The sequence below is a fragment of the Pelmatolapia mariae genome, linkage group LG4, assembly GCF_036321145.2.
Source record: "Pelmatolapia mariae isolate MD_Pm_ZW linkage group LG4, Pm_UMD_F_2, whole genome shotgun sequence".
In the NCBI taxonomy this organism is placed as follows: Eukaryota; Metazoa; Chordata; class Actinopteri; order Cichliformes; family Cichlidae; genus Pelmatolapia; species Pelmatolapia mariae.
The window spans coordinates 11430268-11445800 of NC_086230.1; the positions used below are offsets into that span (position 1 = coordinate 11430268).

The following is a 15533-nucleotide window of genomic DNA, read 5'->3' on the forward strand; positions in this document are numbered from 1 at the left end:
GTACAAATACCTGGGTGTTCACCTCAATAACAAACTGGATTGGTCCACGAATACAAATGCACTTTGCAAAAAGGGTCTAAGTTGTCTTCACCTGCTACGGTGGCTGAGATCCTTTGGGACGACAGGACTCTTTTAAGGAGGTTCTATCAAACTCCTGTATGCGTGTGCTTCCTCACGTGGACAGCACATGATGAACAAAACCGGAGAAAAGGCAAGCAGACAGGAGTCTGGGCCAGCTCTGTCCTTGATTGTCTGCTGAAGTCTATCACACACACACACACACACACACACACACACACACACACACACACACACACACACACACACACACACACCTGTACATTTTCTTATCTATACAAAATTTAGTCTCCAATTTAGTGAGCCTGACCTCCAGAGCTGCAAATACACAACATGCCTTACAAGTATCATCATTACCTGACGAGGCAGAGAAGTAGCAAAAGATCTGACACACTGAGCACTGAGGAAAATACAGGAGCAACAAGTGAAGGAGCCACTGGCTCAACTACATCACAAGCTCGCAAATTCAAAAGGACAAAGTGAATGAATAATGTGAATATTATTACCAGGTGATTCAACGAGTTTGACTTTTTACTGGCAATGTGGACCAAGCTCTCATAACGTGCCAGAATAGTTTTTGGAGCGTCCTCACAGCTGTGGCATCACTCGACATCTTGTGGCATCATTTCATGGACTCGCCATAAACAGCTGTGAGAGTGCCACTAGGGATGCCACAGCTTGGTGCTGAGGCCACAAAGAAGAAGCAGAGCCGTTTCACATAGAGAAGTCTACAAGATCAAAGGCTGACTTGCTGGCAAAAATTGGATTCAAATTACATGAAATAACACAGAGATGTTATTTTCGCAGTCTAGTAGGGCCAGTAATGCAACTGCAAGTTGGTACAACTGCTGAAAAAAAAAAAAAAAAAACCCAGAAGAAGAAGAAAAAGAGGGGGGCGTGGGAAGAAGCTGAAGACCTCACTGTGTTCACTTTTCTAGCAACCATGGCCGGAGCAGAAGAGATGAATAAATATCGCTCACCTCTGGTGTCCAGATACGCCAGCAAAGAAATGAGCTACAACTTTAGTGACAAAAAGAAGTTCACCACTTGGAGGAAGCTGTGGATTTATCTCGCCAAAGCTGAAAAGGTTTGATATAACGATCTGCTGATTTTTATATGTTCCACAATTCAGTCTCACCGTTTTTGTGCTAGAACCTTTAGGCTTGAAAACTTTTGATTTTTCTACTAAACAAAGCTGTTTTAATTATTTTATATACACACTGCAAATGTGCTCATACGATTTGGCACTACGTCTGTTGAACGTCGAGAGCTTTGTTCAGCCCGACTGTCCGGACTGATATATTGAGAGTGATTATATAAAGTGCAAACAGTTGTTAGCAGCACGCTTACACACACAGATAATGGGTTTTCTATAAGTCTCTGGGTCAGAGAGTCCGGACAAGATATTCTGAACCAGAACTTAGAATCAGTAGAAGAGCAATGGATAATAACATTAAATTATCAAGGCAGGGCAGGCAGGTGTCTTTTTCTTCTGTCTCTTACAGCAGATGGAGCAGATACCAGACAAGGTCACAGATGTACAAGGAGCGAGAATGCCACATTCTTGTGGGAGCAAGATAGCCAGGATAATCTTTGCTTTTGTAAAGCCCGTTCAAGGTTATTGTTTTTGTGAACCAGACCCTTGATTTCACACGAAGGTCCACAGAGCTGTGTAAACTTGTAATTTCAACTGCCAATGCAAATTAAATCTTATTAAATGACAGAACATTCTCCTGAAATTCCTTCTGAAAAATTTGAATGTGACAGAACTTGCAGTTGGTCATAATTTTAACGAACATCTGTCAACATTATTATGAGATTCTAAAATTGAAAATCTGCAGTTTGTATTTTCCCATAACAGAGCCACGTGAACTTTGACACGCATGCGTACATGTCCTCGTGCAGAATCATTTAAAGCCGCTGCTGCTGTGTTAAAATAGAAGCAAACGTTACTGTGATGAGAAAACAGCTCTTCCAGTGGCAAAATTATTAACAGTAACTCTGGCTAAATGCTGTTGTCTTTGTGGTGTCTTCTGCACTGAGGTTTGTTTGACCTGCTTACAGTCTGACCTATGACCCCTTTGACAGGAGAGAGGTACTTGATTGGCTGGAACCTTTCTGTAGTGCTGTAGGAATCACGTGACTACGGTGTCCCAACAGAATATAGTCCAGTCTAATCAGGATATTGAGCGCCTGTGCATCCTCACGAGGACAGCACATGATGATCAAAAGTGGAGAACAGGCAAGCAGACAGGCAGTAATGACTAATAAACAGCAGGCTGTTTGCTATCAGCTTAGCAATGCAAGTCACTGTGTGACTTTTACCCAAACATCCTTTTCATCAACAGAAGAGCCAATGCTGCAAATATGTGTATTTATATAAAACATATTTGCATTTGTAACTGTTGATAAATTAATATCTTAAAAGTAAAGAACTGTATCAAGAGTCAAAAAGCGCCATATAAAAAGTAGTAAGTAAGTAGGAAGCAGCATATAAATAAACTCTGAAAATGAATGAAACCCTGCAGGAAATGGTTCAAAATTCATTCTGTAACTACAAGCACTTTTGTTTTGCCAGCTCTAAACTTTACGAGTTGCTTGTAGAAACTCTTCCTGTTTGTCATCATGTCTCTGTGTTCAATGTTCTCCTCCTCAGGCTCTGGGTCTGCCCATCACTGATGCTCAGATTGCAGAGATGGAGAGCCATGCAGAGGACATTGACTTTGCCATGGCGGCTGAAGAAGAGCAAAAGCTGAGGCACGATGTCATGGCGCACGTCCACACCTTTGCACACTGCTGCCCCACAGCTGCTCCCATCATCCACCTCGGAGCTACGTCATGCTATGTGGGAGACAATACTGTAAGTATGACTATTGCACAAATAAACCCAGCAGTGATGAGTTTTGACTCTTTAAAGCTTCTCATGTTTGTTGTTTTTGTTCTTCAGGATCTCATTGCATTGCATGATGGCTTCAACATCCTCTTGCCTAAGGTGAGACTCACCTGTTTGTCCAGAAATTCTATGAAAACAGTGCAAATGAATATATTAATATCAAACAAGCTTGTCAGCTAGTTTTTTGTTTTTACAGTGAGTCCATTTAAAAAAAACAAACAAAAAACTAACAGGACATTTTCATTGAATTGAATTCATGAAAAAATATATTTAAAGATTACAGGACAGGCTTTGCAACATATTGGTCACATTTATTATGCATCTTCACTGCTTCTGGGAGCTAAAGATCAAAGTTGGCTGTTTGTAGCCCACGATGTAAAATAAGTTTGACACCCTGATTTGCATCATTAAAGGCTTGTTTTTCCTGCAGCTGGCCAGAGTCATCGACCGGCTGGCAAACTTTGCAGAGGAATACGCTGACCTCCCCACGCTCGGCTTTACACACTTCCAGTGAGTCCGACTGCAGCTGCAGTGTTTTCATAGGCCTTCATCAGGTTGATGGAGCTGTCTAACTTTGATGTCAAACACACTCACTGTGCCCCTCTCCTCCTCTCTGTACAGGCCTGCCCAGTTGACCACAATGGGGAAGCGAGCGTGTCTGTGGCTGCAGGATTTGGTGATGGATGTGAGGAACCTGGAGCGAGCCCGCGATGATCTTCGTTTCCGTGGAGTCAAGGGGACCACAGGCACCCAGGCCAGCTTCCTACAGCTCTTTCAAGGGGACCATGACAAGGTATAAACAACCATAAGAACCACGTGGGTGATTTCTGAAGTCCCACAGCACCGTATTGTGATGACTTTTTAATGTCAGTTTTCCTTTTGTGCCAGCAGGTTGAAGAGCTTGACAAGATGGTGACAGAGATGGCTGGCTTTAAGAAGTGAGTATCAAACTCCTGTCTCCAATGTTGACTGGCATATATATATTTTTTTAATATGGTCCAAGCAGAAACAGTTTGAAACACGGGCTATAACTAATTTGTTTCATTCTTATCCAGAGCCTACCTGGTGACTGGGCAGACGTACAATTGTAAAGTGGACATAGACTGCCTGTCCACGCTCGCTGGTTTGGGAGCTTCTGTGCACAAGGTGAGGAAATGTCTCTATTTAGTGGTGGTTATAGAAACTTGGGTCTTGAGCTTCAAAAAGCTGATCTAACAGAGTGTACACTTTATGCTGTTATCTGCTGTAGATCTGCACAGACATCCGCCTGCTGGCCAACCTAAAAGAGATTGAGGAACCTTTTGAGAAGGAGCAGATTGGTACGTTCGCTCATTCAAAAGCACTTTTTACCTGTTAAACTGTGCCTCAGTCTAAAGCTTTGCCTGCTCCTCTTCCAGGTTCCAGTGCTATGCCCTACAAGAGGAACCCCATGCGTGCAGAACGCTGCTGTAGCTTGGCCCGACATCTGATTGCATTGATGGCCGACCCTCTGCAGACTGCCTCAGTCCAGTGGCTGGAGAGGACACTGGATGACAGCGCCAACAGGTCAGCCAACACAGACACACTTACACAGCTGTGAATTTGGTATGATGCAGTTCTCCTCTGTGAAGTAGATATCACATCAGTGTAGACGCGTACAATAAATAGTAGTGAACAATGATTCTCAGTTACGAGTGTTGCTTCTGCATCAGCAAGGTCTTGTTAAAAAAAATTAAAGACTTGAGAGGAATAAAGAATCCTATAACTGAGAGAACAAAAGCTTAACATTTTACAATTGTATGGTAGTATGGAAGAAGTAAATTTGTTAGTTAAACATAATGTAAATATAGCTGAAATATTAAAAAAGTTGAATAGTTCAATAGTAAAAAAAATAAGATAAACCAAGGTGAAACAGTTGTGTGTTCACTGCTAAATTAGTGCTAATATGATTTCCTTCCTCGCTAGTCTCAGTAACCGTGGATCGGTCCGCCGGGGTTTCCGCCCTTGGCCACTGCCCGGAAAACACTGCACCTGACCCCTATGGTGCCTCCTGCAGGTGGTGGGCCTACAGGAGGGTGGGGGTCCATTTCTCTTCTTCGGGGTGTGCCCAGCCAGGCCCCATGGGCCAAAGCCCAGTCACGAGGCACTTGCCCTCTGGCACCCTCCCCAGGATTGACTCCCAGGGTGGGGCTCCGGTAACCCTAACCTGGGCAGGGTGAACTCTTCCCTATATTTTTCCACTCATTGCGGTCAGCTGGTCAAGGGTGGAGTGCCAGGTACTGCCCGAAGTGGAGGAGTTTAAGTATCTTGGGGTCTTGTTCACTAGTGATGGGAGAGGGGAGCAGGAGATCAACAAACAGATTAGTGCTGCAGTGATGTGGGAGCTGTAGCGGTCACATTACCAGCTGCCATCTCTAAGGGTGGTTGGTCTCTCCCTTAGAGATAGGGTGAGTAGTTCAGCCATCCAGGAGGGGCTCAGAGAAGAGCCGCTGCTCCTCCACATTGAAAGGAGCCAGTTGAGGTGGTTCGGGCATCTGACAAGGATGCCTCCTGGGCAAGGCAAGGTGTTCTGGGCATGTCCCACCATGAAGAGGCCCCGGGGCAGACACTGGAGAAATTATATCTCTCAGCTGCCCCAGAATAAGCTGGAGGAGGTAGCTGTGGAGAGGGAGGTCTGTGTTTCTCTGCTTAGGCTTCTACCCCCATGACCCGGCCCGGGATAAGCGGAAGAAGATTGATGGATGGATGATTTTCCTGTTAGAAGAAGAAGTAGCTTAATTTAAATTAGGCTAGTTTGGAGAGCTAACTGTTAGTAACAGGCCTATGGTTTTTGCCCACAGTAGCTTTTATGGAGTGGCACAGTGACTGCCCACTTTTGTAAGGACTCTGGTTTTAAAAGTGGATTTCTCCTTCATTTTTTTTCCACTGACACTTCAGGAAATCTTCCAGAGTTTTAGACTGTGAACCAAGCCAAACAGCTAAGACATGAATCATTGCCATAAAGCAACAAAAGAGAAAACCTAAAGGGAAAAAAGAAAAGAAATCAAGAGTAAAAGACTATGTACATAATTGTGTTAATGGTTAAAGAACTACACATCCTACAATGCATTGCACATTGTTACTCAGGATTCAGTGGTTGAGTAAAAAGCTGTTACTTGTGATTACTGATGGTTTCTTTCCTCTCTTCTCTGCCTTGCTCCTGTGCAGGAGGATCTTCCTGCCTGAGTCCTTCCTGACAGCAGACATCATCCTCAGCACGCTGCAGAACATCACAGAGGGTCTTGTGGTCTACCCCAAAGTCATTGAGAGACACATCCGCCACGAGCTGCCCTTCATGGCCACAGAGAACATTATTAAGGCGATAGTGAAGGCAGGAGGAAACAGACAGGTAGGAGAAAATACCCTGTGAGGAATTCTCCTCTGTGAGTCAGAATGGACACAATAATAAAAGTTTTGAACATAACTGGATGAATGCATTTTTGCTTAATCAAGAGAGATGGTTTACTGGGCAGAAAATGCCAGTGGTAACCAGAAAAACAGATGACTGAAGTGAGATCATCTTACTGACTAGTAACCAGTGTTTTGACCATTTAAATGAAGAAGCTGATTACCAATAACCAGACCTGACATGGAGACCTAACAACATGGCTGTTAAAGTCAGCTCCACCTTAATGTTTCTCTGTTTTTTCCTGTGTCTCCTTCAGGAGTGCCACGAGAAAATCAGCGTTCTCACCCAAGAGGCCACAGCTGTGGTTAAACAGGAAGGTGGAGACAATGACCTGCTGGCCAGAATCCAGCGAGACCCATACTTTGCACCCATTCTAGGGCAGCTGGATGCTTTGCTGGACCCCAAGACCTTTATTGGGCGTGCTCCACAGCAGGTACAGCATGAACAGCCTTATTTTTCTTCAGTCTGACAACAGATGAATGTTTTCAGCCAAGCCGCAGCTCCCCTATTACTGCAGCTGTGTCTGCTGCCCCTTGATGATAGTTTTTTTTCTTCTTCTTCCTGCTCCTCTCCTCCAGGTGTCAAAGTTCCTGGCTGAAGAAGTATGCCCCCTACTGGAGCCATACAAGTTTAATATGGACGTCAAGGTTGACCTTGCGGTTTGAACAGTGACGGGCAAATGAAGCCATCTGAAGCATTGAAGGTTATACTGAAAAACTGTTCATTACTCAAAGCTTTTCACACACCGTTGTGTTTGGTGACATCTGGTGGCCAAAAATATGAAGAGCGGCTTGAATCTACAACTTCTAATGAACTGCTTCATTATGATTGGCCACTTTACAGCGCTGAATTGACAGCCTCTGTGTAACATGAGGCTGATATGGTGCTTTGAACATGTATATGCTTTTGGCTGGGTGAAAAAAAATTATGCTACGTCTATTGTAATGGCATCAGCCACACATGGGTAAAATCAGTCCCTTCATTCACATCATTATATTGATTTGCAATTATTTTAGTAATATAATTCATGAATGTCTTCACTTAAACCTAACACTGATATTATGAAGCGTGCACATAATAGCATTGTGTGGTTTTTCAAAAAATGTTTTCTTTAATATTATGTTTTTCTTTCTTTGAGTTACCTGGTTTGGGGAGGTGGCTGTTTTCTGTCTGGGCAAAAGGTGTTGCCAAGGCCTGAGGACTTTGAAAACACCTGTTCAGCAGGACCAACCAAGTGCTTGTGAGAAACGGGGGTGTTTTAGGTTTACTTACGATATTCTGTGCTTAGTTAGTATTGGTGTTTGTTTATGTTTCCCCCTATTGTGTGTAAATGGTTTGGCCAAACCACTATAAAAGCTACCCCTCCTGTCTTTGTGTTTAGGTCAGTTTGTGACTGAAGTTGTGTGATTACATTTCTGTAAATTACTTTTTGTCAAGTTACATTTAGTTAACCTCTTTTATGGGCCTGCTAATTATATTTTGAACTTTGTCTTTTTAAACATTTTGGGGGTTAAAATAATAAAATAAAAAAAACATTTTGAAGACTTTTTTTGAATTGCCAATGCTGCTAACACAGAGCTGATTGAAGCATTGCCCACTAATGAGTTTTTATTATTGCAACCATACAAGGGAAGGGGTGATTGCTGTTAAGTGTAAATCTCTCAGATATAGATTATATATCTAGATATAGATTAGATCTCTCTCTCTTTGAAAATACGGTATATAACCAGATTCTTACTCTGGATGGCATTACCTTGGCCTCCAGTAACACTGTGAGGAACCTTGGAGTGATTTTTGACCAAGACATGTCCTTCAATGCATATATTAAACCAATATATAGGACTGTTTACTTCCATTTGCGCAATGGGCATAGGCTGCTTGGGGACTCCCATGATGCATTGCGTTTTTCCTTTTCAGTCACCCCTTTTCATTATGTGTTAATAGACCTCTCTGCATTGAATCGTACTTGTTATTAATCTCTGTGTCTCTTCCACAGCATGTCTTTATCCTGTTTTCTGTCTCTCACCCCAACCGGTCGCCCCTCACTGAGCCTGGTTCTGCCGGAGGTTTTTTCCTGTTAAAAGGGAGTTTTTCCTTCCAGTGTTGCCAAAGTGCTTGCTCATAGGGGGTCATATGATTGTTGGGTTTTTCTCTGTATGTATTATTGTAGGGTCTACCTTACAATATAAAGTGCCTTGAGGTGACTGTTGTTGTGATTTGGTGCTATACAAATAAAATTGAAAATTGAATATAAATAGTTTTTCAAACAACAAACTGTTGAATTTTATTTTCCAAAATTACAACAACAGAAGGCAGTTGTTTCAAAAACTTGAATATTGTAGGTATTAAAAAGAGCTCAAGAAACTACAATAGGCCAGCAGGAAGAAATTCACAAATTGAAGCTGTAGATCCACATATGATAAAGCTGAAAATGTTTGAAATACTCTTGATTTATCTGTTTCTTTGGGGAACACTTTGAGTGGCAAAATTTGCAAATATTCTGAAGTAAATTCTGCAACCTTTAAATAGCCCTATCAAGTCTCCTGGTCTTAATAGACTGCTAGCGCACAGTAAAAAGAAATGGTGTATTAGTCAGGAACCACTCGGCACTTCCAGAGTCGCATTTTATTAAAATAATAATAAGAAAAAAAATTAAGGAACCCCGTGTATACCCTATACAGCAATACACTGAAAATTTGAAAAAACAAAATAGATGAAATTGCATAAATGCAGCTGATAAGCACAGATTTTTCATTATTCTTGTATGTCATTCTCCACATCAGTGCTAATGGTAGCAAAGCTATCTTTGTGTGCAGGGGTGTGGAAAGGATTTTCCAGGGTGCGGAGCTGGGTCTCAAAGGCTACGTTCACACTGCAGGCGAAAGCGCATCAAATCCGATTTTTTTGACCCTATGCGACCCATATCCGATCATGGTATGACAGTATGAACGGCACAAATCCGATATTTTCAAATCCGATCTGGGTCACTTTCGTATGTGGTCCTGAATCCGATACGTATCCGATGTTTTAGAAAGCGACTGCTGTGTGAACGGTCAAGTCGCATTAAATCCGTCTTTTACGTCACTGACACAAGACAGACGCCAATTATCGGCGCCGGAGAAGCGCCCGATAGGACATCGCGAATGATTTCTTGCCATCCGGTGAAACTGTTGGGAAGACCACGTTGGAGAAATGTGGACATTTTATTTTTACTGTATTTTCTGCAGATTCTGACAGAAATCTGCAACTATCCTTTGAAGCACCGCTCCTCTAAAACAGCAAAAAGGAGCATCTACATTATTATGTAAATAAAAAAATAACTTTAAGCAAAAATTTGGAAACATAAAGTCCGAAGTCTTTATATTAAGGGCCATCAGTCAAACAATACTGTTTGCTCTGGGTCTAAACAGAGCGCGTTGTGTGTGACGTCTTCTTTTGCGCATGCGTGCCGCTTTGAGCGTTCACACTAGAGCGCGTTTGATGTCGCATTTTATGTGTAGTGTGAACAAGCAGACAAAAAAAAAAAAAAAAAAAAAATCGGAATTGAGCATTAAGACCTGCAGTATGAACGTAGCCTTATTTAGTGAGCCTGACCTCCAGAGCTGTAAATACACAATATGCCTTACAAATATCATTATTGCCTAACGAGGCAGAGAAGCAGCAAAAGATCTGACACACTGGCCCAGAGGAAGGAGAAAAAGAGCGGGGCGGGGGGAAAAGAAGCAGAGTGTTCACTTTTCTAGCAACCATGGTCAGAGCTGAAGAGATGAATAAGTATCGCTCACCTCTGGTGTCCAGATACGCCAGCAAAGAAATGAGCTACAACTTCAGCGACAAAAAAGTTCACCACCTGGAGGAAGCTGTGGATTTATCTCGCCAAAGCTGAAAAGGTTTGATATAATGACCCACTGATACAAGCTAATGAAAGAAGTCCGCGACGTTTATAGAGCCCTATCAAGTTTCCTGCTCTAGTTATAAGGAGGTCTTACGAGTCGTGTGGATGCTACCAGGTGCTGACTGAGCAGACTGCTACCATACAGTAATCATAGCGTCTTTGTCTGGAAGTCATAGGTCATATTTTAAATGAACATCTGTCAACATTATTATGAGATTCTAAAATTGAAAATCTGCAGTTTGTATTTTCCCATCGCAGAGCAACGTGAGCTTTGACACGCATGCATACATGTTCTGAATCATTTGAACAGCTGCTGCTCTCTCGACAGCGAATGTTACTGTGACGAGCGAAAAGCTCTTCAAGTGGGAAAATTAGTAACAGTTACTCTGGCTAAATGCTGTTGTGTTTGTGGCATCTTCTGGACTGAGGTTTTTATTTTTATTTTTTTTTAATTTATTTATTTTTAACCCATCTGACCTATGACCCCTTTGACAGGAGAGATGTACTTGATTATCAGGAACCAATCTGTAGTGCTGCAGGAATCATGTGACTACGGTGTCCCAACAGAATATAGTCCAGTCTAATCAGGATATTGAGCGCCTGTGCTTCCTCATGAGGACAGCATGTCACACTGTGGACATTTGTATTTATCTTGTATATTGTTTTTATTCTGATTTTTAGTGTTTATTTATGAGTGTCGTTTTATTTGCATGGTTTTATTCTGTTTCTATTGCATGGCTTTTAGTGTTTTATGTGACAGTTTTTAATCCACTGTGGACTGGCTACACATGGGACAAATTAGCTGATAGGGACCACCTGCTGAGGCATGGGTGTGTCCAGAGGTGGCCTGTCAGCTGTGTACAGACCTTTCAAAAGCAGGCTAGCTGAGCACTGAAGGAGAGAGGCCCCAGACTGGAAGGTGAATGCTAGATGGCCAGCGTGACACGGCGACCCAGTCCTGACCTCATGGAATGGCAACAGTAGGAGACAACGCGTGTGATTGGCAGCATTTGTGAATAGGGTCTCTACTGTTGTTTACTGGGTGCAGCTGGATTGGGAGAGGATCGCCATGGCCATGAGCCAGGGCTGCTTCTGGGACCATTGTTCTGGCCCCCCATTTGTTTTTTTTTTTTACAGTACACCGGCGCAAGGGGAGCTGTGGCGGTGGTCGCATGATGGATTCGGGTGCAGAATGCAAGCTGGGCTGGGATGTGATGGGCCCGTGGAAGGACAAGAAGATGGGAGGCTCTTGTCTGCCGAAGACGGGGCTGGCGTGGACTCTGCTCTAAAGAAGGAATTCCTGGCCTGCTGATGGACCCATAATGAACATGTGGCATAATTATAGCAGGGGGTTTTTAGTGAATGTAGAAAATGGTAGTTTTACGGGTTTTAGAATTGTTTTATTTAGTTTTAGTAGATTAACATTTTATTACGTACATTTTAAGGGTGTTTTTATTTGTGCTCCCTGGCCTAGTAATAAACTGTTTCTGATCTGACTCGCTTGCTCCCTGTTGTATTTTAAAGAATCTTTCTTTTTAGCACGACATTCTGGCGCGACTGCTTTAGTGGCCCCCGTTTGTTACAAGCACATGATCAAAACTGGAGAAAAGACATGCAGACTAATGACTAATAGAAAACAGCCTGCTGTTTTCTATCAGCTTAGCAATGCAAGTCACTGTGTGACTTTTACCCAAACATCCTTTTCATCAACAGAGGAGCCAATGCTGCAAATATGTGTATTTATAATAAAACATGTATTTATACAAAACATATTTGCATTTGTAACTGTTGATAAATGAATATCAGGGTTTCCGTAACTCCACCTGATTAACTGCCCAAATTGTTTATGTATCTTGGGGTCTTGTTCACTAGTGATGGGAGAGGGGAGCAGGAGATCAACAAACGGATTGGTGCTGCAGTGATGTGGGAGCTGTAGCGGTCACATTACCAGCTACCATCTCTAAGGGTGGTTGGTCTCTCCCTTAGAGATAGGGTGAGTAGTTCAGCCTTCCAGGAGGGGCTCAGAGAAGAGCCGCTGCTCCTCCACATTGAAAGGAGCCAGTTGAGGTGGTTCGGGCATCTGACAAGGATGCCCCCTGGGCGCCTCCTAGGTGAAGTGTTCTGGGCATGTCCCACCATGAGGAGGCCCCGGGGCAGACCCAGGACACACCGGAGAAAAGAAATGAGCTACAACTTCAGCGACAAAAAGAAGTTCACCACCTGGAGGAAGCTGTGGATTTTCCTCACCAAGGCTGGGCAGGTTTGATCTAACGACCTGCTGATTCAAGCTAATGAAAGAAGTCTGCAACCTTTACAAATCAGTCATGTGAGGTACAGCGTGACCGTGGACCACAGAGGGTTAATAACGCTCACCTTCATTCCATTTCCAGAGTGCAACAACCAACCACCCGTGTGGAATCTAAAATTCCCATGGTGTTGTTCAAAATGTGCTTTGGCACAATCATAGGCATCTGTTGCTACTGAAAACAAGAAATAAAGCAGTTCTTCGCTATGGGCTGAACCATTTGTTAACGGTGGGGGGGGGGGGGGGGGGGGGGTAACACTATGTAATATATTTAGTTTAAGAATATGCAAAACTAGGGTGGCAAGAGATCAATTTAAGGTGGCGCATGCCACCCTTCTAGATCCGCCCCTGCATTACGTACAGGCCCCCGGGGGCCCTTTGACAGCTATAAGGGCAATTTCAAAAGTAGAAGAGTGTCCACATAAAGTGGATGTTTAAAATTCTGGTGGATGATCCAAAGGCAATGATTTTACAATAGAGAATTAGGAATGAGATGAACAAGCAAAGAACCAGCAGAAGAGTGCGTTACAGTTTAATGATCTATGGTTTGGCTGAACACTGTCGGATCATGTCTTCTGTCAGTGAAGATAAAGTCAGCTCTGTATTCCTGCGAACCTTTTTTTTTTTTTTTTTTTTTTTTTAAAACCACTGCTCTTGCACACATTAAAGGCCCCTTATCGCACTAATGGCACCATCACCCTATGCAGTTTATAACTCTTGCTTCTTAATGTTAGATCCTTAGTAACCAAGACATTAATTACATTATTATTAGTAATAAACTGAAAACTGAACGGAAACTGAAACCTGACTTGACAATGCTGCTAACACAGAGCTGATTGAAACACTAATGAGTTTTTATTATTGCATCCATACAAACAGGAGGGGTGGTGTGATTGCTGTTATACAAACAGTTTAAGTGTAAATTTCTGTCAGTTTGTTGAAGGAAGCTGTAGATCCACATATGATAAAGCTGAAAATGTCTGAAATACTCTTGATTTATCCGTTTCTTTGGGTGACACTTTGAGTGGCAAACTGCAAATATTCTGAAGTAAATTCTGCAACCTTTATAGAGCCCTATCAAGTCTCCTGGTCCTAACTAGAGATGGCACGATACCACTTTTTTATGTCCGATACCGATATTAGAGCAGGGCGATATGACTAAAAATATTCATCACGATATACATTTGAAAATTTGCGATAACGATATAACTGACGATATAATTGACACTAGACAAAATACTTTACAACTCCACAACTTTAGTGTAAAAAAAAAAAGAAAAGAAAAAAAACCCAATGTATTTTCACTTAAACAAGCAGCTGTTTTTTTTTTTTTAATGTGCATTAAAGTTATATAAAAATTTAACAGTGCAAATGCAAATTCCTTGCTGACAGTTTAACCAAAAGGCATTTCCAGTGGAAATTGGCTGACATATCCTCAGCATAACCGTGTATAATATCCACAAAACTTAAAAAGACACACAATACGGTAATATTATGTTGAAGCACAGTACGTATTACTCTGCGAGGCTCCTGCCTACGATAGCCGTAATGCTCCGACAATCCATCAAGCGGTGCAAGTTTGTAGCTTAGCAAAGTCGTACTAAAACATTTGACAGATTTTCGAGCGCCGTATACTCCATAAAATCGTTTCGAGGTCAGTAAACGCAACCAAAATTCACACATAAGGCACACAGGATTATAAGGGGCACTGTCGATTTTCAGAAATATCAAAGGATTTATTTTAAGTGTGCCGTATTTTCCCAAAAAAAAAAAAAACCCCAAAACAAAACAAAACAAAAAACAAAACAAAACACGGTAATAACGACGGCCTGCTAGCATGTGCTACCAAAAATAGTGCTTTGTTGTGTATCTGATGGACGAAAGCTAAACCAGTTCCACACCACTGAAGTTGCAGCATTTTTACAAGCAAATTCTGGTTCATCTGTTTCATTCAACGATCCGCTTTCGCCCTTCTCGTACTCCGTCGCCGGCACGCTTTTTCTGCCATGTGCGTATGAAAACAAAAGGCACTGCGCATGCGCGTTTTACCCATATTCTATCGCGATATTTCATTTTCTTCTCGTTGCCCGACATTATACCAGTATTACCGTGAACAGTATGATATGGCCCAGCCCTAACCGATATCATAAATTTGGATATCTGCCGATACCGATATGAATCCGATATAGTGTGTTTTTTAATCAATAAAACAGTTTTTTTTAATATCTTGCTGCTTTTTGTATAAGTTCATACTCAAGTTAAAAAAAAGCCACTAAAGCTATTCTGTTATACTTGTATGCAAAAAATACACTGCACCCAAAATATTTCATAGTTCAGCAATACTGATCAATCTAATAAACTTAAACCTACTCCATCCTCCCTATTCTGGTATTTTAAAGAGTAAGCAACCTAACTAATAGGGTTCTAAATCTCCCAGCAAAAAAAAAAAGAAAAAAGAAAAAGGAACCACCCACCCTCCACTTCATGATGCTTAATTGACGTAATCAACTTTAATTTGATGCAGTGTGAAAAAAAAAAAAAAAAAAAAAAGCACAGAAATAAATTTTCCAAGAATAATTAAATGGATTCAACATCTTTCTTCAACAGAATTGCAGACTGCACAGATCGTACCTTCCCAAAGAAAAAAGTACTATAGCTTACTAGGGTATATTAGACTTCATAGTTACTATATACAGTAATGGACTTCTATACATTTTACATCAGATTAAAACTTTGGGTGTAAGATTCGGATAATTATTTATTAAAAGACATTTTAAATGAGAATAAGAAAGAAAAGTATGTCTTTGTGTCCCCTCTCCCTGTTCCCCTCCTTCCCTGCCCTATCGGCCCCCCTGGCTAAACTTTGCTAGATCCGCCCCTGCACAGTTACCAGCCGTCAGCTACGTAGAAAAGGATCCTGGTGTAGAGCATAAAT

At 42.0% G+C, this 15533-nt stretch overlaps 1 protein-coding gene across 3 annotated transcripts; it reads left to right on the forward strand.

The window, feature by feature from the left end:
* The first annotated feature begins 939 nt into the window (after positions 1-939).
* Positions 940-7427, forward strand: LOC134625322 (adenylosuccinate lyase-like). 3 transcript variants are annotated; one of them, XM_063470547.1, is made up of 12 exons: positions 940-1165; positions 2735-2938; positions 3026-3070; positions 3402-3481; positions 3593-3764; positions 3863-3909; positions 4027-4117; positions 4221-4290; positions 4369-4516; positions 6158-6338; positions 6655-6831; positions 6977-7427. In XM_063470547.1, the coding sequence occupies exons 1-12, from the start codon at positions 1022-1024 to the stop codon at positions 7061-7063; spliced, it is 1446 nt and encodes a 481-aa protein (XP_063326617.1). In that variant the 5' UTR covers positions 940-1021; the 3' UTR covers positions 7064-7427. The 3 variants fall into 3 exon arrangements, with proteins under 3 accessions (XP_063326617.1, XP_063326619.1, XP_063326618.1); XM_063470549.1 differs by lacking the exon at positions 6655-6831; XM_063470548.1 differs by lacking the exon at positions 3026-3070.
* The last annotated feature ends 8106 nt before the right edge of the window (positions 7428-15533 follow it).